This window comes from Podarcis erhardii (genome assembly GCF_964252035.2).
Source record: "Podarcis erhardii genome assembly, chromosome: 8".
Classification (NCBI taxonomy): Eukaryota; Metazoa; Chordata; class Lepidosauria; order Squamata; family Lacertidae; genus Podarcis; species Podarcis erhardii.
The window spans coordinates 39,379,190-39,405,908 of record NC_138499.1 but is presented as its reverse complement, the minus strand read 5'-3'; the positions used below and the strand labels follow the sequence as shown (position 1 = coordinate 39,405,908).

The 26,719-nt window shown below is 42.9% G+C and overlaps 1 protein-coding gene across 2 annotated transcripts in view; it reads left to right on the top strand.

The window, feature by feature from the left end:
• XKR4 (XK related 4) overlaps positions 1-26,381 on the top strand; it is a 134,878-nt gene extending 108,497 nt beyond the window's left edge. For both annotated transcript variants that reach the window (XM_081874247.1, XM_081874246.1), the window contains one exon: positions 24,412-26,381. In XM_081874247.1, the coding sequence (XP_081730373.1) occupies positions 24,412-25,358 (947 nt within the window). In that variant the 3' untranslated portion in view covers positions 25,359-26,381. The remainder of the gene's footprint in view (positions 1-24,411) is intronic.
• The last annotated feature ends 338 nt before the right edge of the window (positions 26,382-26,719 follow it).

Below are 26,719 nucleotides of genomic sequence, written 5' to 3'. Positions count from 1 at the left end.
TTGTACAGACAAAATCATGAATATATGTTAGGTATATATGTGGCATATTTGTTAGATGTCTTGTGCATATTGAGCTCTGCTTTGTGGACTGATTGAATGTAAGGCTTAACGTAAAGTTCCAGTAGAATTTCACTTAGGGGAATTCCTTAGTGGGTGTCCACATAGTAAAGATATGAGCCAGGCATGGAGGAAGGTGTGAAAATTAGTGCACTCTGCTTATTAAGAAGCATATAGATTAGTGGAATGGGAGTGTTGTGCTTTCCTAATCATGTTTCAGCAAATAAGAAATTATTAGCATACTTACAGTAAAGTAAGTATTTTGTATGCTCCCCTCCTTAAGATTCTGATGTCATGCTGTGCTGTTTCCTCTTCTGGTGATTTGTGCTGTATTGTTCTTATTGTATTCTCATTGCTTTCACTGGAAGCACAGTTAGTTGTCTTGAACCTTCTGGAACAATAAGTGCAGGATAAAAGTGATGGATGGATAGGGAGACAGAGAGATAGAGACGTAATCAATCCATTCCAGATCATTTGGTTGATGCATATATATATGGCTTTGGAATGCATCGACTGTTTGTGAATGTCCAATTTCAATATACTATCACACAGACCATGTTCTCTGTTTACCTGTATAGTTGTATCTCTGCTCCCAAACACCTTGGGAGTCAAACGTTCTGGCTCCCAAACAATCGAAAACCGGAAGTGAGTGTTCTAGTTTTTGAACATTCTTTTGGAAGCTGAACGTCCGGCAGGGCTTCCATGGCTTCCAATTGGCTGCAGGAGCTTCCTGCAGCCAATCAGAAGCCGCACTTTGGAAGTCAAACATTTCAGAAGTCGAATGGACTTCTGGAACGGATTCAGTTCAGCTTTCTGATTTACAGCTGTATATGGAATGATCCTGAATCAGGCATTGATAGATTCTGACTACTCTCATCCTGCATGATTACCTCATCACCAGTTTTTCCTACTTCCACAGGTAGATCTGACACCTGCCAAAAATCCTTACTACAAGGTGCTGTGGTTACCTTGATCTTATGACTTCAAAGGCACGTCATCAACAATCTTGCCCCACTCATTTAGGTCTGTCCATTGGATATGACTAAGCTGTTAACAAATTTTTAAGGACTGATAATATAGAAACAAAAAATGTCCTTAGCCCACAAATGAACCTATCAATTAAACTGTTCTGCAGTGCCATCTAGTGGGCCATGCATATAACAATTTTGCCCGGGGGGGGGGGGAATGGATTATATTACAGTACTAATACTTTCCTCACTTTATTTTAGACCATAGCCCAACCTGGTTAACTTTCATGCACATAGAAATAATTTTCTAAATGATCATCTATATTGCACATATAATACATATACATTAATTAAATAGTGAGTTTTCTTTCTCTCCCAAACAGTGATTGCAAATGTGTTTATATGTAAATAAAGTAGATTAGCCAAAAAGCTGAGTTGCTGAGGTCTGTCACGCGAAATGCGCAAACTCTGCGGATCCCTAAGTGTGCCAGTGTCGGTTGGCGTCGGTCGCTGTGATGTTTGGGCTGAAGAAAGCTTATGAAGCTCCCGAATGATCAACCAGGAGGGAGAGAACATGCCAGTCGGGCATGTGTCTCTGCCAGGGTCCTACTCAAGTGTAGGCTGAACTCCTTACACTCCTTGAAGTGCCCCTGGAATGTTCCTGGATTTCATTTAATGTCCCTGGATTTTTATTTTAAATGTTGTAGATTTATTAGTAGGGAATGAATGTTGCGTGATTGGTTCAGCAGCACAAGACACATCATATGGGGGCAAAATGGTGGCCACCATGGCAGCGAGCAGCCCTCAAGCCAGCCAGAGCCAACTACGCTACCAGGCTGGCTCCGGGCTGCTGAGACTGCCACCGCCACTGCTGAGGGGGAACCGGGGACGCCCGGTGCATCACCTGGGGAAACCGCTGACCCCCCCCCCCAAGCCCAAATTGAGCTGGGAGCAAGAGCACCCGGCCGACTGCCCAGAGACGATCCAGGACAGTAAAAATCCTGGAGCCAATGCTGAGAGAAGAAGGTGAGGAGAAAGAGGAAGGAGAAAAAAAGAGAGGAGCCCCGACCTTGCTGCGCCACTGAGGAGGAGAGGTAGGAGAGCACCGGTAGGGCAAGGACACGTGGCTGAGCCCTGGCCCGACCCAAGCCTACTCCACGGCTGCTAGCGCTCCAAGAGAGCAGGCCAGGGCCCAGAGGAAGGCCGTGCGACAGAGGAGACCACAGAAGAGAAGATATTACTCCTTTTTCTTATTAAAAAAAATGTTTTTTTAAAAAATTTTTTCTCTTTTTTTAAAAAAAAGTTTCCCTGGAATCTGGTAACCTTAATGTAGAGGAGTTATGATAGCCATCTTCAATTATCTCAAGGGCTGTCACATGAAGGATGGAGCAAGCTTGTCTTCTTCTGCTCCGGATGCTAGGTCTCGAGCCAATGGCTTCAAGTTACAAGAAAGAAGATTCTGACTAATCACCAGGAATAACTTTCTGATAGCAAGAGCTGTTCAACAGTGGAACAGACTCCCATGAGAGTTGGTGGACTCTCTTTCCTTGTCGGTTTGTAAGCAGACATTGGATTGCCATCTGCCATAGATGCTTTAGGTGAGATTTCTTCATTTCAGGAAGTTGGTCCAACTCTACAATTCTATTATTCTATCATTCCATATTTCAGTTTCCTGTTCATTATGCTGCTTTGAATGTATACTTTATATTTCACCTTCTTCAGTAGTGCTTTGTTATCTATTGTTTTATTTGGTGTTTTAATTAGTTGCAAACCACTTGGTGGTGTACACACTGAATGAATGAATGAATGAATCAAAGTAAGGAGGTCAGAGAGAAGACACCAGCAACTTCTCATAAGATTTAGACAGCAATAAATAGACATACTGGCAATAACTCTCAGTGAACTGAAAAGGATTTGGTTCTGAGTAAGCATGTTTATGATCATGCTGTTAGCAAAGCTTACTTTCCAAAGCAGACATCTGAGCCCAAAGTCTTTTAGGAATGCCCATTCCTTTCATTATTGACATTAAGCTACCATTTTGAAGAGCAATATGATCACTCAGATCAGAAAGCACATTATAGATATGGGGAATTGAAGTATCTCTTCAAAGGAACATCAATCTTTTGTTTAATGTTCTCTTTAAGTCTCCAGTTCTTCAAGGGAGGAGGATTAAAGTGAGATGGGAGAAGAAAAGAGAAATACATACTCTTCTTTCTAAAGTGTTTATGTGCAATGGTAGAAACATTAAATTTAGTGGATATTTGGAGCGTCAAGTGTTTGTTTGATAGGCAGTTCACTTTTTTTTCTAACGTACATGGCAAGCTGGATGCGGCTTGGGTTTCAAAAGAATTAGAGTTAAAGGTAAGAAAAATCAAAATAGAGCCAAGAACATTATCAGATCATAATCCTATAGTGATGGAAATTCAAAAAGAAACCCAATCAACTTTTAGATGGAGACTAAATGAAGAAATCTTAAATGATAATGTCTTTTTAGAAAAGGCAAAAAAATAAAATAAAAATGATGAGAGAATATTTTGAACTAAATTTGAATAAAGGAACCGGGCCACAAACAGTCTGGGACACTAGCAAGGCGGTGATGAGAGGACTGTTTATTCAACAAAACGCAGTTAAAAGAGGAAAGAAGGAAAGAAATTATAAATAAATTAGCAGAGAAAGAAAAAGAGTTAAATAAAACTCCTAATAAAGAAACAGCAAAAGAGGCAATTAAATTATTACAGTTGCAATACTCTATGCTAATTAGCAAGGAAATAGCATGGAAAATTAAAAAGACAAAACAATATTTTTTTTTAATGCTAACAAATCAGGTAAGCTTCTGGCATGGCAACTGAGAAAAAGTGAACAAAAAAATTATATAAATAGGATAAAACTTAATGGTAAAATAACTGAAAAAAACAAAGGAAATAAGGGAAGCCTTCATGAAATACTACACAGATCTTTACAGAAAGGGAACAGAAAAGAAGGTACAGAAAGAAGAATATGTAAAAAAGAGTAACATCCCAGAAATCACAACGGAGCAAGTAAGGATTTTAAACCGAGAAATAACCATGCAGGAAATTATAGATGCAATAAACCAAACAAAGGAAAGGGAAATCACCGTGGCCAGATGGAATAACGGCTAAATATTATTTAAAAAATGAGTGAACAGCTTGTAAACCCAGTGAGGGATACTATGAATGAAATTTTAAAAACAGGTGAAGTCCCGGAAACATGGAAAGAGGCCTATATAACTCTAATACCAAAGCAGGATTCAGATATAACATTGGTTAAAAATTATAGGCCTATATCATTATTAAATAATGATTACAAATTATTTGCATTTGTGTTGGCAAATGGATTGAAAAACATTCCAAAAGATCATATTCATTAGAATCAAGCTGGGTTCCTTCCAAGAAGGCAAATTAAGGATAATATTATATGTCAGAGCCACCCTGGGTCCCAGCTCACAAGAGACCAAAGTCCAGTCCAAGCTATATACAAAAGGTTTTATTGAAGATCATTGTCGTCATTACATCCAAACTCCGTGGCTCCGCATCTGTTACCCTTAGATGTTAGAAGTCCCCTCTGAGTCCGTCCCTCCCCTGCACCAATTTAAGAGGCTTGTACTGCTCCACCTTTTCCTCTCTTTCCTTTTCCGCAGGGTCTTCCTGCCCCCCTGTCTTCCCTCTTTCCGGGACTCCCCAGAGGCTGAGTCTTCTCCCGCCTGCTCCCCCCTCCTTCGTGCTTTGGCACCAGGCTCCTCCTCAGAGCTCTCCTCATTTCCGCGCGCCTCTATATTTGAACTTGGCGCGCGTACGTTGCCTCTGACCTTCCTTTCTACAGTTACGCTGCTCTCGGTACTACACTCCTCCCTTTCAGGCAGGACGTCTTGCTCCGAACTCCTCCCCCTTCCTCCTTCCTGTTCTGCTCTTTCTGACACACTGGCAACTCCCCCCCCTCTACTCCGTTCCGACGGGGGAGCTGGTCCCGCTTTGCCACTCCCACTGGGGATTCCCTCTTCGTTCCCCTCTCTCTGACTGATTCCCTCTCTATTGCCCCTTGGCCTGACCAGGGGGGCTCCCTTCTGGGAATCCTCTGATTCGCTAGACGGACTTTGGGACAACCTCGGCTCGTTGTCGTCCTCTTCCTCCTCGCCCTCGCTCTCTGTCTCCTCTCTCCCTAAAACCCTGACATCCATCCCCCCCTCGAAGCCCCCCCTTCCCCCCTTCCGCTCATCGGGTGCAGGTTGTGGAAGCTGCCGCTCTTCGGAGGCGGACGCAGGATACAGATTCTGCACCTCCATCTCCTCTGTTTGCAGTTCGTTGTACGAGTGTTCGAATTCGGGTTCTTGACCCAAGGTGTTCTCTTCTCCCTCCTCCATTGGTACCTGGTCCGGTGCTGCCTGCCAAGGTCCCGTCAGCCATTTCCTGCGCCAGTCCTCCTCTGGTTGCTCGTCCCACCAATAAGAGGGTTCTGTGTCCACCCCCGAACACGATCCCCTGGGCGAGTTGGAGTCCGGCGACCTTTCTTCAGCTGAAGAAAAGCCGTGGAAAGTGCTGCCTGAACATGTGGGCGTAAAGAGCCAGTCATCAAAGTACTCGGCTGGCATGGGTCTATGAGGGAAAAGGGCATGGAACTCGTCTTTTAAAAGAGGTTCGTCTAAGGCGTAGCCCGGCACCCAACCATTGGCACTGACTGGGGCACCCTCTCTGACTAGAAAATATTCTACTCCCTCTTGCCCCCATCTCGAGTCCAGGATCTCTGTGACCTCGTTGAGTGGTTCGGCCCTAGGCGCCCTCTCCCTCTCCTGTGACTTAGTGTGTTGTTGCGTGACTGTGTCAGACTCCTGAAACCTGTGCGGTGCCTTGTAGGGAGTGAGCACCGATCTATGAAAGACCGGGTGCACTCTGGAACCTTCGGGGAGGGCTAGTCGAAAGGCTACAGGGTTGATTTTAGCCTCCACCTGGTACGGCCCTAACTGCCAGTGCCCCAGCTTCTTCTTGGCCAACGACTTGGCTGGCATCGCTTGGGCCGCTAACCACACCCAGTCCCCCACCTGGATCTCCTCTCCCTCTCTCCTGTTTTTGTCAGCCTGCACCTTATATGCTTGCTTGGCCAGCTCTAAATGTCTCCGCAACTCTTCGTGCACCTCCTGCAGCTCCGCTGCAAACTGGTCGGCTCCTTGCGGCACCCCCTCTCCCGGTGCCACGAACCCCGGGAAGGTTCTGGGGTGACGACCATTGTTCGCGAAAAACGGCGTCACCCCCGTGGACGCGTGCTTCGTGTTGTTATAGGCAAACTCTGCCATCGGCAGGTAGTCCACCCAAACTGCTGGTCGCTGGTTGGCGTAACATCTCAGGTACTGCTGCATGATCGCGTTGACCCTCTCAGCTTGGCCGTTGGTTTGTGGGTGTCTCGCCGACGTGAGGTTGATCTTGACGTTCAGGATACCTAAAAGCTTCTGCCAAAAATTGGAAACAAACTGGCGCCCCCTGTCGGACAGGATGGACTGCGGCAGCCCATGCACCTTGAACACGTGATCGATGAAGAGTTTGGCAGTCTGTTCCGCCGTCGCCACCTTTGCGCATGGAATGAAGTGCGCCATCTTGGTGAACAGGTCCACAACCACCAGTACCGCCGTCTTCCCCCTGGAGCTGGGCAGGTCAGTAACGAAGTCCAGAGCTACCCTCTCCCACGGTTGCTGTGGCGTTTCCAGCGGTTCCAACAGCCCCGCTGGCTTCTGGTGTACTGGCTTGAACCTCTGACAAGTGTCACACCTGGCGACGTAATCCGCTACCTCTCCACGCATCCGGGGCCACCAAAAGTCTCTTGCCACCAGTTCTATTGTCTTCTCCTTACCGAAGTGGCCCGCACTGGGGGCGTCGTGCAACTGCTGCAGAACCTTTGCGCGAAGCTCGTCGCTTGGCACGTAGAGGGCACCTCTGCGAGTTAGCAGCCCGTCGCGTAGTTGGAACTCTTCGCCACTCTGCACACCTCTGTGCAATTCCTCCATCTTGGACTGTGCGAACTGATCCACTTGCAACGCGCGTCGCACCGCGTCCAGATCTACTGTGGCGGCAGCGCACGACCACGCCTGCGGTGCGAAAATGTGCTTGGCTGCTACAGGCGCCGCTTCATCGAGATATTGCGGTTTCCTGGATAGCGCATCGGCTATAACGTTGGAATCTCCTGGGACGTACTCTATCCGAAAGTCGAAATCCGCGAAGAATTCCGCCCAGCGCATGTGCCTCTGGCTTTGGAGCTTCGCCGTGCGCCAATACTCTAGGTTCTTGTGATCCGTGCGGACCTGTACTGTGTGCTTGGCTCCTATGAGGAAGTGTCGCCACGCTTTGAAAGCTGCGTGAATGGCTAACAGCTCCCTGTCCCATATGGTGTAGTTTTGCTCCGCTTTGCTGAGCTTTCTGGAGTAAAAGGCACCGGGTCTCCAGTTTCCATGTGGATCTTCTTGCAGGAGTACGGCTCCAACCGCTCTGTCTGACGCGTCGGTCTCTAGTCGTATGGGCTTGCCTGGATTCACGTGCAGCAGCTGCTCCTCGGAGGCGAAAAGGCTTTTAAGCTTCTGAAAAGAGCGCTCCGCCTGTTCCGTCCACACGAACCTCTTTTTCTTGGAACTGAGAGTGTCCGTGATCGCTGCCGTCTCCTTTGCAAAACCTCTGATGAATTTGCGGTAGAAGTTGGCGAAGCCGATGAATCTTTGGACTTCCTTCCGATTGCGAGGGCTCTTCCAGTCCAACACCGCGCGGACCTTGGCGCTGTCCATGGCCAGCCCCTTGTCGGACAGCTTGTAGCCTAGGAAATCCACGTCCGTCACATCAAACTGGCACTTCTCTAACTTGGCGTAGAGCTTGTTCTCCCGTAGTCTCTGCAGGACTTCCTTTACGTCCTTCTCATGGGCCTCCTCCGTTTCCGAAAAGATCAGGATGTCGTCGAGGAAACACACGCATTTCTTGTAGAGAAGTCCCGCTAGCACGTGATGCATAAATGCTTGGAAGACGTGAGATCCATTTTGGAGACCAAATGGCATAACTCTGTATTCGTACGTGCCCAGAGGCGTGAACATGGCCGTCTTCCACTCATCGCCCTCCCAGATGCATATGAGGTTATACGCTCCACGCAGATCCAATTTGGTGAAGATCTTCCCCTTCCTTACGGTTGCCAGGAGATCATCTATCTTGGGCATGGGGAAGGCCTTGGGTTTGGTCTTACTGTTTATGAATCGATAGTCCACAATGAGTCTTTTCTGGGGCGTGTCTTTCTTCTTTACAAAGAAAACAGGACTGCCCCCCACCGCTTTCGATTCTCGGATGAATCCGCGCTTCAAATTGTGCTCTATGAACTCCCTGAGTTCTTGCATCTCGTCCTCAGACATGGAATACAGCTTTGCAGTCGGCAACTGCGCCCCTGGCACCAGGTCGATGGCACAATCATAAGGCCTGTGGGGCGGCAACTGGTCAGCTTCCTTCTCGCAGAAAACCTCCAGGAACCCCTCGTACTTGCGGGGTACTGCCTGCACCATGCCAAGTTGCAACTGCTGCTCAGCTCCCTCCTCCTGGCTGGACTGGATGCAATGTTGAGCACAGTACGATGAGCAAAAGGTGATCTGCCGTTGGTACCACGCTACAGCAGGACTGTGTCTCTCCAGCCAACTCATGCCTAATACTATAGGCGTGTCTGAAAGGCGGGTGACATTGAAGCTGATGACTTCTCGATGATTTCCAATCCTCATCACCATGGGAGGCGTCTGTTGCACAACTTGTCCTCCTAGCAATTTCCTGCCATCCACCGTGACTACGTTCAGAGGTGTTGTCGCTGGCAGAAGCGCTATGCGATGCTGCTTGACAAAGTGCGTCCCCACAAAATCTGCGTTGCTCCCAGAATCAATCGTGATGGGGACTTCCAGGGTGGTTCCATTCGGCAACTGAAGTGTTGCAGTGAGCTGCACCGCTGGCTTGGGTGGTAAAGGGTCTGTGCGTTGCAAAAGCGCTGGGGACTGCTCTACAGATTCGCCTGGCTGAGCCCCAGCAGCTCTGCTTCCAGCCAGGCACTGTCGTTTCCCTGAGGTTGCTCTGCTTGCATCATTTCTGCTGCAACAGTTGCTAAAGCTGCAGTGTGTTTCTGCAGCCTCTGGGGACACTCTTTCGCCATGTGCTGTGCACTGTCGCAAATGTAACACTTCCTGGTCCCTCTAGGAGGCTTTGCCTTCACTGCACCGGAAGCTGGGGCTCTGGCTGTTGCTTGAGCCTTAGCACCACCAAGTTCCATGGGCTCCTCCCCCTGCCTTCCCAGTGGCGAAGGATGTGACTGACTGAACTCCCTGGGGATGAAAGAAGACGTCCTCGCTGGTGGACGCACCTGACGTTCTTCCTCAGTGTGCCAAGGACGTCCCTCGTGCCGTATTCCAATCGCCAAAGCCCTCTGCACAAGCTCCTCCAGGGTCTGGGGTCTGTCTCCCCTGGCAAGTTCATCCTTAATGGGACCGCTGAGCCCCTCCCAGAACAAATCCCTCACAGGTGCACAATCCTTCTCCCAGCTTAGCGCAGTCAGTAAAGCAAAAAATCTAGAATGGTACTGACGCACAGTGGCTTTGCCTTGCCGCAATCCAAAAATTTCCCTGCGTGCAAGATCCACATCTACAGTAGACTGGAAGCAGGCATCCATCGCTTTAATGAATTCATCTGCATCGCGGCGGGCAGGGCCATCTTCACGCCACAAATTGCGCAACCAGTCTCTGGCCGGCCCATGCAAGTGAGAAACAATAAACCCCACTTTCTCCTCCTCATCTTTAAAGTCATGACGAAGCAAGTGCAATGCATACAAAACGTCTGCTCTGAAACTGGGGTAGTGCTTCAGGTTCCCATCGAAGTGGGTGACTAGGCTGCCCCCCCTCCGTCCAAGTCCAATCCCCTCTGATCTGGACCCTGGGAACCCTTCCCTGCTTGCACGTTCCCACCTTGTTTGCAGGTCCTGGCAGCGCTTCTCCATTTCGTCATGCTTCTTCTGAGACGCAAGGACTGCAGCAGTGAGTTCGGAAACTGTAGTTCGCAGCGCTGTCAACTGTTCCTCCGCAGTCATGGCTGTCACCGTTCGTGAGCTTTGCAAAAAAAAAAATTTTGCGTTCTTTGGAGAGGGGACTTTCTGTCAGAGCCACCCTGGGTCCCAGCTCACAAGAGACCAAAGTCCAGTCCAAGCTATATACAAAAGGTTTTATTGAAGATCATTGTCGTCATTACATCCAAACTCCGTGGCTCCGCATCTGTTACCCTTAGATGTTAGAAGTCCCCTCTGAGTCCGTCCCTCCCCTGCACCAATTTAAGAGGCTTGTACTGCTCCACCTTTTCCTCTCTTTCCTTTTCCGCAGGGTCTTCCTGCCCCCCTGTCTTCCCTCTTTCCGGGACTCCCCAGAGGCTGAGTCTTCTCCCGCCTGCTCCCCCCTCCTTCGTGCTTTGGCACCAGGCTCCTCCTCAGAGCTCTCCTCATTTCCGCGCGCCTCTATATTTGAACTTGGCGCGCGTACGTTGCCTCTGACCTTCCTTTCTACAGTTACGCTGCTCTCGGTACTACACTCCTCCCTTTCAGGCAGGACGTCTTGCTCCGAACTCCTCCCCCTTCCTCCTTCCTGTTCTGCTCTTTCTGACACACTGGCAACTCCCCCCCCTCTACTCCGTTCCGACGGGGGAGCTGGTCCCGCTTTGCCACTCCCACTGGGGATTCCCTCTTCGTTCCCCTCTCTCTGACTGATTCCCTCTCTATTGCCCCTTGGCCTGACCAGGGGGGCTCCCTTCTGGGAATCCTCTGATTCGCTAGACGGACTTTGGGACAACCTCGGCTCGTTGTCGTCCTCTTCCTCCTCGCCCTCGCTCTCTGTCTCCTCTCTCCCTAAAACCCTGACATTATAAATGTGTTGAATATTATTGAATACCTGGAAGTTAGATATGTGAAGAAAGCAGTGTTGATGTTTATAGATGTGGAGAAAGCACTTTATAATGTTTCTTGGGACTTCGTGGAAAGGGTGATGGAGCAGATGGGTTTTGGTGTAAACTTTAATAGGGGGATACGGGCTGTTTACTCTGAGCAGAATCAGGTAATAACAAATAAATAATATACAAAAAGGAACCAGACAAGGTTGCCCGTTATCACCATTATTGTTCATTCTGGTCCTAGAACGGCTGACTGGAAATATAAGAGAAGATAAAGAAATAGTAGGAATAAAAGTAAAGAAGAGTGAACATAAATTAAAGGCCTTTGCAGATGATTTGGTAATTACGGTAGAAGATCCAAAAAGTTCTCTCCCTAAAGTAATGGAAAAAATTCAAGAGTTTGGTCAAGTGGCAGAGTTTAAATTAAACAAAAGTAAGACTAAAATGTTATTAAAAAATATTAAAGAACATGAAAAGAAAGAAATAACAGAAAAGATAGGAATAGCAGCCCATAAAAAAGTAAAGTATTTAGGTGTATGGCTGACAGCAAAAAATATTAATATATATATAAGGATAATTATGAAAAAGTTTGGCTAGAAGTAAAAAAGAATCTTGAAATGTGGAATAGGATGAACCTATCCCTTCTAGGAAGGATTGCAGCAATAAAAATGAATGTACTTCCAAGGATGTTCTTTCTTTTTCAGGCAATACCAATAATAGCAGGGACTGCATGCTTCAAAGAATGGCAAAAAGAAATTTCAAAATTTGTCTGGAATGGGGAAAAACCGAAGATAAAAAATAAGATACAGATGTGAAAGTGAGGTGGCTTCTCACTTCTAGATTTAAAATAGTATTATGAAGCTGCAATCCTAATATGGATCCGAGATTGGATCAAACTTGATAGAGAAGAGATAACAGACTTGGAAGGGCATGATAATATGTTTGGATGGCATACCTACCTATGGTATGGGAAAACAAAAATTCATAAAGGATTTCATAATCATATAATAAGAAGAGCATTGTTCAAGGTATGGGATAAATATAAAAAACTATTAGAACCTAAAACACCTTGGTGGTTATCACCTATTGAGGCATTATCACTTAAAACATTGGGGGGAAAGGGAGATTGGCCTACATACTGTATAGAGAATTGTTAGTAGAACAGGAAGGGAAACTGGAACTGAAAGAATATGAGGAAATAAAGGAACATCTTCAAAGCTGGCTACATCATAGGCAGCTAAAAGATATTTTCAAAGAGGATAATAAGAAAGGCTTTTCATATATAGTTTCTAAATTCCAAAAGGAAGTAATAGAAGAGAACACAAAATTATTAAAGAAATGTATAATATCCTTTTGGAATGGAAAACGAAAGATGAGGAAGTGAAATCAGTAATGATTAAATGGGCACAAGACATAGGCCACAACATACAATTTGAAGATTGGACAAAACTCTGGAAAGTAAATTTGAAATTCACAGACTGTATATTGTTAAAGGAAAATTATATGAAGATGATGTATAGATCACCGGTGAAGCTGGCCAAAATATATAAAAATAAACAGAGGAAATGTTGGAGATGTAAAGAGGTTGAAGGGACTTTTTAATCTTATGTTGTGGGATTGTAAAAAGGTTAAGGTATACTGGGAAATGATTTACAATGAATTAAAAAAAATGTTTAAAATGAAGAAGAAGAAGAAGAGTTTGGATTTGATATCCCGCCTTTCACTCCCTTTAAGGAGTCTCAAAGCGGCTAACTTCTCCTTTCCCTTCCTCCCCCACAACAAACACTCTGTGAGGTGAGTGGGGCTGAGAGACTTCAAAGAAGTGTGACTAGCCCAAGGTCACCCAGCAGCTGCATGTGGAGGAGCGGAGACACGAACCCGGTTCCCCAGATCACGAGACTACCGCTCTTAACCACGACACCACACTGGCTCTCAAATGACATTTTTTTAAAAACCAGAAGCCTTCCTGTTGGGCATTTTAGGGCAAGATCTGCCAAAAGAGAAAAGGACACTATTTATGTATGCAATGACGGCGGCGAGAATACTGCTAGCACAGAATTGGAAGACTAGAGAAATTCCAACAAAAGAACAATGGCAAGAAAAACTGATGAGTTATGCGGAGATGGTGAAGCTGACACACAGACTTCAGAGAAAGGACAATAGGAACTTTGGAAAAGAGTGGAAACCTTTTATATTATATCTGCAGAAACAAAGGAAGAATATTGATCTGATGGTAGGATTTGAAAAAACATTCACAATTTTATGGATAGAGAATAGGTAATTTAATAAAAGGGTAAAGTATAATATTTGTAGAAGATAGCAGAATATATAAGGAGGTAAATAAATCAGAAACGGAAGCTGAGGGAAGTCCAAAAGGGGAGAGGGAGAGATGTTTATGTAATCTGTGTGTTATAAGTATATTTGTAAGACAAAAAATTAATAAAAATAAAAAGTGTTCATGCGCTAAAATGCTTTCAGTGTAAAGTGCCCTCCACTCCTCTTCAGAACACTCATGTCTGCTCTAGAGAAAAAAGTAACATTGTCTTTGGGAAGAAGAAAAAGAACTCTCAGGTCTAGTTATGTAACTTTCACTGAACCTGATTTTATATTGTGTTGACTATCCCTTTGTACATATGTAAAGCTTGTCTGACCACAGAGCCAGGTAGAAGTAAGACATAGGCTCCAAATAATCCCTAGATACTAGTCCAAGCATTAAGGTGACTTGGTTTGCATTGTAGTTTTTTTCCACTTGTACCAAAAGTACTTATGTAAAGCTGCCAAAATGAATGGGCAGCAGCTAAGGTTTGGGCTTGCACTATTCTTCTCTTCTGTTCAGGCAAAATTGGTGTGCACTGACACAGCTGAAAATATAGTAAAACAGTGCATGAAAATGAAGTCTTTTTGTATATGCATTAGTATTTCATTTTTCCCACCGGTGATTTTTTTTAAAGAAGAAAATGGAAATACAATAAATTCGTCAGTGGGTTAAAAGGCTTTTCCATGTCAGTTTTTAATTATATGTTTCTGAGCCTTCTGGGATCACTTTATTACACACTTCACTGCTCACTAACAGATTCTTCCCTGCACAATCAGTGACAGTGCACTTTATTTATTTATTACATTTATATTCCACCTTTCCTTCAAGGAGCTCCATAAAGCATACGTAGTTCTCTCTATGTTATCCTCACAACAAAGGCTGAGAGCAAGTGATCCCAGGTCACTCAATGAACTTCATAGCCAAGTGGGGATTGAAATAATGGGGTTCCATATCCTTGCCCATCACTCTAATCACTACACCACACTCACTGCTGCTTTGTGCATCCTTGTGTGTACATAATGTCCTGGCACCTCTGATTTTTTAAAAAAATCAGTATGTCAGCACAGTCACACTAGCTAGCTCTATGCCCCATGTCATGCTTTCTGCAGGACCTTCCTCAATACATGCATAGAGCTGCTACAGTGGTTTAGATGCTATCATTTGTTCATTTATTAAATTTATATATTGCCCTTCACCTGAGCATCAAGGAGCAAAGCAGAGCCCAGAAGCATTCCCAGGCTATGTGCCCGGTCGTTCAAAAACGCCATCAATAACAGAACACATATTCTCTCCCAGTTCACCTCTTTTACTAACCATTAGCCCCTCTGTCTTGTCTGGATTAGACCTACATGCCTTTCTGCTCCTTTCATTTTCTGCAGGTAAGCCAACCATAGGCACCAAGTCTGCGGGCACCCTCAAAATTTCCAGTGACCGGCCTGGGCCCCCACAAAGTGTGGCAGCTGGCACACGGGCACACTGCCAGGCATGCACGCCATGGTGGCATGTGTGAGTGACGTCAGCATGTTGTGGGGCATGGTGATGTCACACCACATACAGACATAAGCTGACACTCCTAGAGCCAACTTAACCTTATGGGAATTAAAACTAAGCACACACCCAAGACTTCTGTGCTGTAGGCAGTTTATCGAACATGTGATATCACAGGCATTTCTAGGTACCTAAAAAGATTTGAAGGTCAGGCCAGTACCACAAATTTGCCCACAGTGTGGCAGCCTCCTCATGCGCAAAGTACCAAAAAGAAAAACACTTTTCAAAGAGTGAAGTGGCATGACATCTGCAAAATACTCCAATGCAAAAGACCCCAAATACAGCCTCTGCCTTTGTAGTACTAGGAATGATTCTGAATAGCCCCACAAACACAATTACCCACACTGTCTTTCTAGCTTCAAATGCATGTTGTTACTCTTACAGTTTTTTAAACCAAGGTTTGCTAGTTAATATTTACTTAAGTTTATTATAGGGGAAGAAAGATACCTCCCTCCTTGCCCTTAATATTTACTTAAGTTTATTATAGGGGAAGAAAGATGCCTCCCTCCTTGCCCTTAATATTTACTTAAGTTTATTATAGGGGAAGAAAGATACCTCCCTCCTTGCCCTTAATATTTACTTAAGTTTATTATAGGGGAAGAAAGATACCTCCCTCCTTGTCCTGATGCTAAACAAATGCTTGACTTTTTACTCTTTCCTTGTGCTGTCACTGGACCTGTGACAGTTCATTTTCAGGGCTCTCTTGTGCTCCCCAGACCGGATTATTAGACCACTACCTTATGTTACCTTTTTAGCTGTTTTGCTACACCTCTGATTGTGCAAAGTGCTTATAACCTTTTCATTCTTTGGCCAGAGTACCAAGTCTCCTGTGAAATATGTCCTAGGGCACATGATTAATCCAAGGTGTAGGAGTGAGTTGATGCCTTTACCCCAGATTCAAATCTTAACAGACTATCATTTGAACCACTGAGGACATTCCATTTAACTTTTTGCCTGCTAGAAGTTGGTGCTGGTGTCCCACATTCATAACATGCATTTAAATACTTACAGCCCACATTTACTCAAAAAATTCAAGGCATTTTGGAACCACCTTAGCAAATGAAACTATGCGATGAATTATCAGAACATAATGCTGTTAAATGGTTTGCTAATTACTGTTCTGATGATGTTTCTTGCAAGACATTCAAATCAATATGTCAGTATATTGAAGTAGATTTCCCCACTCAAAAATGTGGCAATCTGGACTGCACCTTGCAAAAAGTTTCAGATAATTACACCTGCCTGGACTGGTGAAGCAACAAACGTAAGTAACAGACGCTTGCCACATATTACCCAATCTTGGTTTACATAAAGCAAGAATGTCTGGAATGTACATTTGCTATAAAAATTGAGCTGAAGCTCCAATACTTTGGCCACCTCATGAGAAGAGAAGACTCCCTGGAAAAGACCCTGATGTTGGGAAAGATGGAGGGCACAAGGAGAAGGGGTCGACAGAGGATGAGATGGTTGGACAGTGTTCTCGAAGCTACCAGCATGAGTCTGACCAAACTGCAGGAGGCAATGGAAGACAGGAGTACCTGGTGTGCTCTGGTCCATGGGGTCACGAAGAGTCGGACACAACTAAACTTCTAAACAACAACAACAACCTACATGAATGCTTTTGACTTTATTAGGAATAAATCCAGTTGAATCATGAAATGGGGGGGAAATGTATACTAGTTTCTAATAATACAACATTCTTATGAGTGACAGTTATCTGGAAGGAAGCTCTAGAATTCTGTGGTCGTGGTTCCAATTACTCTACAGTTGTCTTTGTAGTATTACGATACTGTACATTTTTGCAGTGGAGTGTCATCTTTTATTGGCGCCTGGGGCATGCATGCACCCAAGGCGGGACCAGAGGCTGGGTGCAGAGGGTTAACAAAACCTGACACGCCAGCTGAACCCTTGCCTCTGCCACCGGGTGACACGGGGCACAGAATGTTCATGGGGCTATGGTACACCACCTGCACAGTGGGGAGCGCAACCGGACAATGCAACCCTTGGCGAGGGGGCCAGGGGTGTGACAACAAGGCCAAGGTCCTGGGCCCAAAGACCCTCAGCGGCAGGTGGGGGTACCTGGTTTGCACCCCCTCAAAACCATGCAGCTGGGTCTATAGCCCCCTTGGCCTTCCCCACACCATACCCCTGCATAGATATATATATATATATATATTCAAATTTACAAAATCATTTTAAAAATTCAATAAATTCCCATGGACTTCCCCCGTCCCCTTCGTTAACTTTCTTCTCCTGCATCTTCCCTGATAATCCAATTCTATTAAATCTCCATTACGACCATAGTCCAATGTTTAACTACAAGTGTCATTCCCATCCTACTAATAATTTTCATTGTTTACAATGATTTTTAAGGCAAATTGTATATTTTCCCCATTCCTTATTAAAATTTTGGTCTTCCTGGTTCCTGATTCTTTCGGTCATTTTTGTCATTTTTGCCAATTCTGAGTAGTCCATCAATTTAATCTGCCATTCTTCTCTGGTAGGGCCCATGTTTTCTTTCCATATCTGGGCTAATAGCATCTGGGCAGCAGTGGTCATGTACATAAAAAGTCTCTTCTGGTCCCTTGGAATTTCGCCACCTACAATTTCTAAAAGAAAATCTTCCATTTTTAAAGAAAAGGTTATTTTAAAAAAATCAGTTCATTATATATCATCTTCCTTTTTTATTTTTTATTTTTACTACCTTACAGATCCACCACATGTGGTAAAAGGTGCCCTCTATTTCCTTACATTTCCAGCATATATTTAACCTTGCTTTATACATTTTAGCTAATTTGCTAGGTTTTAAATACCAGCAATACATCATTTTCATATAATTGTCTTTCAAAATATATCATCCTGTAAACTTCAAATCCCAGTTCCATAACCTCTCACATGTTGCTAGTTGTATATTATATCCAAAGTCCCTTGCCCAGTATATCATAACTGATTTGACCTGTTCATCTTTCGTATGCCATTCTAATAGTAGTTCATACATTTTTGAAAGTATTTTAGTCTTATTTTCTAAACACTCTTTTTCAAATACAGATAGGTAGCCGTGTTGGTCTGCCATGGTCAAAACAAAATAAAAAAATTCCTTCCAGTAGCACCTTAAAGACCAACTGAGTTAACTGGAAGGAATTTTTTTATTTTGTTTTGACCATGGCAGACCAACACGGCTACCTATCTGTAACTGGAACTATGGAAGGCACCACATTGAGCCGCATGAAATGGAAGTCCATCAACTAACTCAGTTGGTCTTTAAGGTGCTACTGGAAGGAATTTTTTTATTTTGTTTTGACTCTTTTTCAAATTTAGAGATTTCATTAGAGAAACCTTTCTGATTGTCCATCTTAAATATATCATTAAGCTGATGGTGTTGTAACCAATCAGTTAATAATCCTGTTATATCTTCAAACCTCTTTCGTTTCAACTCATGATCTACTTCCATTAATAGTTCTTTATAAGATGCCCAGTCATTTCTCATTTTTTCTTCTTTTTTCTAGAGATATTGGCTCCAGTGGGGAAAGTCACCATGTTGTTTTTGGTTGTAATATTTTTTTATATTTTGTCGATACTTCATAAACCGCTTTCCTTACCACATGGTACTTTAACCTTCTCGTACCAAGGTATGCATGCCAGCCATATTTATGAATTCCATGAAAAATAATAGAGAAAAATAAGTACCAAACTTTTAGAAGACATCTAAATGCAGCCCTGTTTAGGGAAGCTTTTAATGTTTAATGGGTTATTGTATTTTAGTGTTTTGTTGGAAGCCGCACAGCATGGCTGGGGGGACCCAGTCAGATGGGCAGGGTATAAATAATAAATTATTATTATTATTATTATTATTATTATTATTATTATTATTATTATTATTAAAAGTACTGTAACTTGGCAAACTGCTTCATCCTTTTCCATAATGAATAGTTTAGTAATTCTCAGAGAGATGAGGTAATTGTTAGTGCAACCAACATTCAGAACTAATCATTAAGAAATTTGGAAGGCTTGCCTCTGCTTGAGCAACATTAAAAAACAACAACAGGACATTAATAATAAGGCAAAGCTATTCCAATTTTATAGGGATTAATGCAGTAGGTGGAATGTAGGTCATTATCATCTCCAAATCTATGTAAAGGTAAAGTTAAAGTGCTGCCATCTATATCTCGTTTGGATTTACACATCCAAGGCCTGTAAGATCACTTCTGTCATTTTTGTTGTTTAGTCTTTTAGTCGTGGCCAACTCTTTGTGACCCCATGGACTAGAGCACGCCAGGCACTCCTGTCTTCCACTGCCTCTAGCAAGGAATTTCCCTTTCAGTGTAGCAGCACTCATGCTTTGAAACTTCCTGCCTTTTAATATCAAGCAGGTGTCTTCATTGTACTATTTTGAACACTTGTTCAAAACTTATTTGTTTTTGGAAACCTACCCAGAGATACAATGCATACTTGTTTTTAATTTTGTCGATTTTGTAAGTTGCTTGTAAGTTTTGTGAGATGATTTTGTAACTTACTTTTTGTGCAAGTGCTTAACAATTTCAAATAATCATCACTTGTATTTTTATAATTTTATTATTTCTGTTTTTAAAGTTAGACAATTTATCAGTATTTTTGATAAATATTTTATACTGGAGGTTATTTTGTTACTGTTGTTAAGTGGCCTATGATTTTGTTCAGTAAAACAAATCATGATACATACAGGTCTGGAATGTATGGTTTGACCAGTGGGGGCTAGTGTGCCAAAACCCTACCTTGAAACAGAAGCCTGGACCAGACCTTCTTATGGTCCCCCCAGGGGGTGGATCTTGGTAAAATGCCACCCTGCGTGAGCCATTTGATACCCCCAGCCCTCATGGCACTGGCTTAAGCCGGGCTTTGGGAAGGGGGCGCAAGGCCCTTTGCAGGATCCTAGAGCCCTTCTCCCCAAAGCCTGATGAGTACTTGCCTGCTTTGGGAAGGAGGCAGGAGGACTCTAGGACCCTGTCAGAGCCCTCACACCTCTTTCCTGAAGCCAGTCAAGTGCTCACTGGGCTTTAAGAAGGCTCCCTCCTTGGCTTGTGTGCTGGGTGCAACTACACTGATCAAACTGCCCTAAATCTGCCTCTGATCCCTCTTTGCTTAGTAACTGGATGTTGATGAATGGCATGGATAGTCCTCTGGGCTTAATGCCTACAACTCAGTGCTGTGTGACTGTAGTAATGCATGAGGGACACAGGTGGTGCTATGGTCTAAACCACCAAGCCTCTTGAGCTTGTTGATCATAATCACTCTGTCCCATTGCACCAGAAGTGCTTTAGTCATGCTGGCCACATGACCCGGAAAGCTGGCTGAGGACAAACGCTGACTGCCTCGGCCTGAGAGTGAAGATGAGCACCACACCCCATAGTCGAATTTGACTGGACTTAACCACCCAAGGGTCCTTTACCTTTACCTTAGTAATGCATGAAAACCACTAAAGTGATTCTTCACTGACAATGAAAGATGTAACTTCCTACATCTTTCTGAAATTTCCTTACTACAAGAAATTGGTTTTGGTTTTTCCAAACCTCCTCCCCAGTTTACTCAATTTAGAATAATCTCAGATTCAGAACTTGCCAAAATTAAAAAGTTCAGAATTATGCACAGTACGGCCTCTTTTCTTCCTGTAACCTTGCCTTGCCGATCTCTATACATTAATAGTTTGTGTTTGGCTATTGGCCCACATAGCATCCTTGGGAGAAGTGGGTTTTGTTAATGCTGCACCATACACATACTTAACTATTTGGGAACGCAAATTCTCCTCCATAGGTTTATGAAAGCAGATTTCCAACTGCAGAAATTTCCTATTAGACATCCCACCAACCCACACCAACCTTTGCTTACACCCTGACCCAGTGACTGTTTCTCCATGGGATTCAGCAGCTCTGGTTGACTATACAGTAATTAACAGCACAATCCAATGGCCCTTGCACTGATGTAAATCCCAACACAGTGAAATTTGCAGTGAAGCAAGGGCCACTAGAGCATCCTGAGAATTGTCTATGTGTTCGTTTTTCATTTAAAGTATTTCATTTAAAGTATTTATAATACTATTTCATTTAAAGTATTTATAATACTATTTCCTTTTCATCCAGTAAACTTTCAAGGTCACTAACAATAATGAATAGGGAACAATCAATTAAAAACAATGTTACAATAGTGCTTTGAAGGACTCTTGAGTGTTCTTATAAAAAAGGAAGTTTTTCACATAATAATTGTACTGTAACATCCCTGAGAGAACTGAATATCTTTCAGCCTCAACCTTGGCATAGTGTTGGCTGACCTCATCACAGAGGTCAAAAGTTTCACTGTGCCCACTTCCAAGCTCAGTAAATCTGCAAAGTTGTTCACAGCAAGCATCTAAACACGTTTATAACTGATCAAAAAGGCTTCATGCCGGTCTACACAAAGGGTACCAAATATACATGAGTTGGATAGAGAGAGAAAAAGAGCTGGCACAATAATCTCTCTGTGTCTGTGAGGCTTTTGAAATAATGGATTCATTGGTTTTGACATGCTTGCTAACCAAATTGAAATTTGGATCTAAGTTGTTGCACCTCATTAAGCAACCATACTCAAAATCAAAGGCAATTTTTTTCAATCAATGGCTGCCAATTTCTTAAGGGGTTATCATTGCAAGCAATGGCTTCAACACTACCCTGTCATTAATAATGTTGTCTCCCATGGGATTAAGCTGAAAGTTCTCCTGATCAGGTAGCAATGACCATTTGATAAATGACATGACAGCCTTGATGTATTATGTTCTGAAAGGTGCCAGTGTCTGATGTCCAAGAAGAAAACAACAGATCCTTGTAGCAATCTTGTTTAGCACTCTGCATCAGGGTGTGACAGATCACCATGATCCCGCTATAATCAAGAAGATTAGAGTCACACTGCTGCACAAAGGTATAATTAAGAAAAATGAAGACGTCTTGCACCTCTTTATGAGCAGTAGTAGTAGATGGGAGTTAAGCGCCTTGCTTTTACCGAATAATCAGTGAGTTAATGTGTGTAGGTGAGGAGAACAGACTGCGGCAGAAGGACACACCTCAGTTTACAGGCATTCCATTGAATGTCTACACAGCATCTACAAAGCCCTCTTTTTCCTTGGTCCCTGATTGCATGAAAAGACTATCACCCCTGTGCATCCATCCTATAGTCTGAATAGGCATAGGTTCACATACATATTTATTTACTACTTGTATTTCCTGAGAATAGGCATAAGTGTTCAAACTGTACCTAAAGAAATATTCAGTTTATAGGATCTTTTCCATGCATATTTGAACAGAGACATTTGTCTATCTTTAGAAATGTATACATTGTAGTTAAATTAGTATTAGTTCCCAAAAATGTCCAGTGCAGACAGTATAAATTACCCCCAAAATTGCATGTGCCTAATGATGTGAAAGTCCGGGGGGGGGGGAGGTGGAATGAGGGGGACCTGTTTTTCCCCGAAACCTTTCTGCCCGGACACTGAGGTCTAGCGCTGATATAAATTATAATTATATTGTTATTATTATTAGACATCTGAAGGGAGCCCTGTTTAGGGAAGCTTTAAATGTTTGACAGACTATTGTATTTTAATATTCTGTTGAAAGCCGCCCAGAGTAGCTGGGGAAACCCAGCCAGATGGGCGGGGTATAAATAATAAATTATAATTATATTGTTATTATTATGGGCACACATCCTCAACAGTCTGCTACTCACAAGTAAAGCATTGGGCTGGACACAATGCAACCAAATCTTTTCATGGACAGTCTTCTGGATTCGTAGGTGTATAATCTGAGGTAGCTTAAAAGCTTATTGTAGATGTGACTGCCCCAGTTCTTTCATTGTTGTCATTGCTTGGGATTATGTAATTATGAACATTACAGAGGCCAACCAGATGTGGGAAACCCTTGAGCAAGTCCTGAGCGCAATCGTGTACTCCCCTCCTGTGGTTCCAAGCAACTGGCATTCAGAAGAATTGCTGGATCTGACTGTGAGGGCAGAACATAGCCATTGTGGCTAGCAGCGATTGCTAGCTTTATTCACCATAATGGATGTTAAGGGTCAGGGACATGGAACCTTTGGCTATTTTAGAAGTTTTATTATTGAGCTATATTTTGAACTTCCATGCAAATAGGGAACTGGAATTAGTCACCAACTTCAGCACTATGCAACAATCACCATCTGCATGCATGATGTCATAAATGAGACCTTGTACTTAAAAGCAGATTAGTTCGTTCATATATTTGTTCTCTCCCAGCAAAATAGATATTATCCTTTTATCATTTGTGAGTATGACAGTGCAGATAATTAAGGCATAACTAATCCCTTTTCAGGGATCCTAGATTATTTACTCATTGGAAATTTTATTAACCTGTCTTTGATTCATTTGATTTCTTTCCCATGGAGGAAGAAATCTATATGAAAGTCAAGATAAAAATGTTTAAGCCACTGATCTTTTACTTTCTCTCCTGCTATTCCTCTATTAACTTCTGTTCTCAAGACCATATTTTAGCCAATGAAATAAGAATTAATATTGATTTTCAGGCAGAGTCCTGAAGCATTTTTTTAAAATGCCTCTGAGTGGCTTGTGGTTTTTGTGTGTGTGTGAATTTGTGTTGTGAGTGGGGAGGGAGGAGTTGTGTTTCTGCAGTATGGGGTGTTGTGATTTTGTGTATATAGGGAAATTTGATGATTAAGGTCAGTGCTTTTTTTTTTTTTTTTTTTTTTTGAGAAAAATAGGTTCCAGTACTCACCATGAAGTTGTTACAGTAAGTGCCACACTTTTTAACAAAAAGAAAAAAGGAGGTACTTGTACTCTGTACCCTTGAGTACCTCCTGAAAAAGCACTGATTAGGTATATCTTCTTGCTAATATGAGTTCAAATGAATGGGTTTGAGTTTGGGGATTCACATCCCCGCCCTTTGCCTTGCACTCTAGTAACTTGCCTTCTGTGAAATGGAGGTTCTGTCAAAGGAAGTACCCACCAAAGTAACCAAAGTTTTGTGAACAGGCTCCTTTCTCTGATGTCCATTCCTCAAAATTCCAAATGTGTCCACTGGCCCAAATCTATCTATAGATAGAGTTTCTGCTCAGGTTTTGTGATTCATATTTGTTCCCATCTTTCTACTGCACATTGTAGCGGACAGCCTTGGATGGAATTATGAATTTAGTTGGTGTGGAGGTTGCTTTTATATGCTATTTATATAATTATATTAATTTGTACAACTGACTGCATAAGTAGAAGCTAAATATAGAAATGCAGTTTAGTCATGCTGACCACATGACCCGGAAAGCTGTCTGTGGACAAATGCCTGCTCCCTCAGCCTGAAAGCAAGATGAGCACTGCACCCCATAGTCACCTTTGACTGGACGTAACCATCCAGGGGTCCTTTACCTTTACCTTTTTACCTAGTCATTTGTGTAATAAGGCTAAAAGACATGGGTCTTTCTCCTGGTTCATTAAGATTCCTTTGCAAAAACATTCCTATGTGAAGCTTCTGCATTTCTTGACTGTATTCTCTATTTCTCTCTCTCTCTCTCTCTTTCTCTCCCTCCCTGTCCTGCCCCATTTTTCTAGGACTTACTGCTGCAGCATCCCTTGTGTCTTTGGCATGGGCTTTGGCTTCCTATCAAAAAGCACTTCGTGATTCCCGTGATGACAAGAAACCAATCAGTTATATGGCTGTGATAATCCAGTTCTGCTGGCATTTCTTCACAATTGCAGCCCGGGTGATTACTTTTGCTCTCTTTGCCTCTGTTTTCCAACTGTATTTTGGGATCTTCATCGTCCTCCACTGGTGCATCATGACCTTCTGGATTGTCCATTGCGAGACGGAATTCTGCATCACTAAGTGGGAAGAGATTGTCTTTGATATGGTCGTTGGGATCATTTATATCTTTAGTTGGTTCAACGTCAAGGAGGGAAGGACACGCTGTAGGCTTTTCATTTACTATTTTGTGATCCTTTTGGAAAACACTGCCTTGAGTGCTCTTTGGTACCTATACAAGGCTCCTATGATTTCTGACGCATTTGCCATACCGGCACTATGTGTGGTGTTCAGCAGCTTTTTAACCGGCATTGTTTTTATGCTGATGTACTATGCCTTCTTTCATCCCAATGGACCAAGGTTTGGGCAGTCACCAAGCTGTGCTTGTGAGGACTCTGTAGCTGCCTTTACTCTTCCTCCAGAAGTAGCATCAAGTACTTTAAGGTCTATTTCTAATAACAGGAGTGTCACAAGTGACCGGGATCAGAAATTTGCAGAGAGAGATGGGTGTGTGCCTGTTTTTCAGGTGAGACCTACTGCACCTTCTACTCCTTCATCCCGGCCACCAAGGATTGAAGAATCTGTCATTAAAATTGATCTCTTCAGGAACAGGTATCCAGCATGGGAAAGACATGTATTGGACAGGAGCCTGAGAAAGGCCATTTTAGCTTTTGAATGTTCGCCTGCTCCTCCACGGCTACAATATAAAGATGATGCCCTTATACAGGAGCGGTTGGAATATGAAACAACATTATAAATACAATTTTTAAAGAGAGCTCAATGCAGCGGCTACGATACATCCAAAATAAAAGGGTGGCAATAGGGCCGTGGCAATAACTTAACTGCATTCTACAACAGAGCAGCAAGATGTAATAGTATCTGGCTACCATCATGATTATCATTTGATCCGCTGTCCCACAGTCTGTCGATAGTACACCTATAAAGCAGCAGCATCCAAGAGCCTCAAAGAATCTGACTGAGAAATAGACCTAGTCCAGTTACTTCCTATTTCTTTCAAAGTGCACTGCACAGTATTTAAAAGTAAAACAGGAAGGTTTGAATGAGTTGCATCAACATACTAGTTAATGCATTTTTATTTTATTTTAGAGAAACTTCAACTATTGGTGTTTGCATAGTCATTTACAAAATGAAGAAACAGTCGGGGGGGTGTCAAAATAACTTATTTTGTAAACGGTAATGTTACTCTTAAGTGAACTCTAGTTTCTATAAAAGAAATTATAAAAAAAAAATTATTCTCTGGTTTTGAATAGGTAAATCATAAAACAATTGCAAAAGAATTACAGTTTGAAAAAGACATTAAGGATTTTTTTCTGAGTCTAGAACTAAATTAAATTCTAACTGAGCAAAATACATGTGTTGAAATCTAAGGAGCTCTTCATTTTTATATATTTATTTGCTTTATTTTATTCTATTTAACAGAAATATTATACATACAATTTCAGGGGTTTGGCATTTTTGAAACAGAAATTCTATGCAGATGGCTCCCCAGCTTTCAGCTAGTCCTTAGCAATGTTAATTAAATGATAATCATGATTAAATTTTCAATTAGAAAAAAAGAGTGAGAAAGAGAAATGGCATGAAAACAAGAAGGTATATTTCCTGTAATTGAACTTTTGGCGATCATATTCAGGACAATATTAAGAGATGAACAGACTTTTAACTTACATTTTTTTCAGGATCTGGGATGCATAACTCTGTGTGAGCAGAAGATGTGATAAAAAACCACAATGCCATACCCTTCTAGTGCCAAACATTGCTGTAACTGCAAAATTGATATTATTGTTTGAGGAACAGAAAATGGGTGGCACATGTACTTAAGCAAGAAGCTGGGAAGAGCAATCATACTTCCCACATTTGCAGACATCACTATTTGGTCCTTCTTAAGGTGAAAATTGGCTACTTGTCTGTAGGTATCTAAAGTAAACATACATTAAACCAGGCTGTGTGCATCATGTCCTTGAATTGGCCAAAACCTGTTTCTCTGTGTTTGGATGTTATGAAAATGAGCTTCAGAAAATCTCAGGCTCATGGGCTCCCTCTCCTACTTCCGCACAGCTGCAAATAGATCAGAAATTTCCACTTCCATCTTAGAATGAC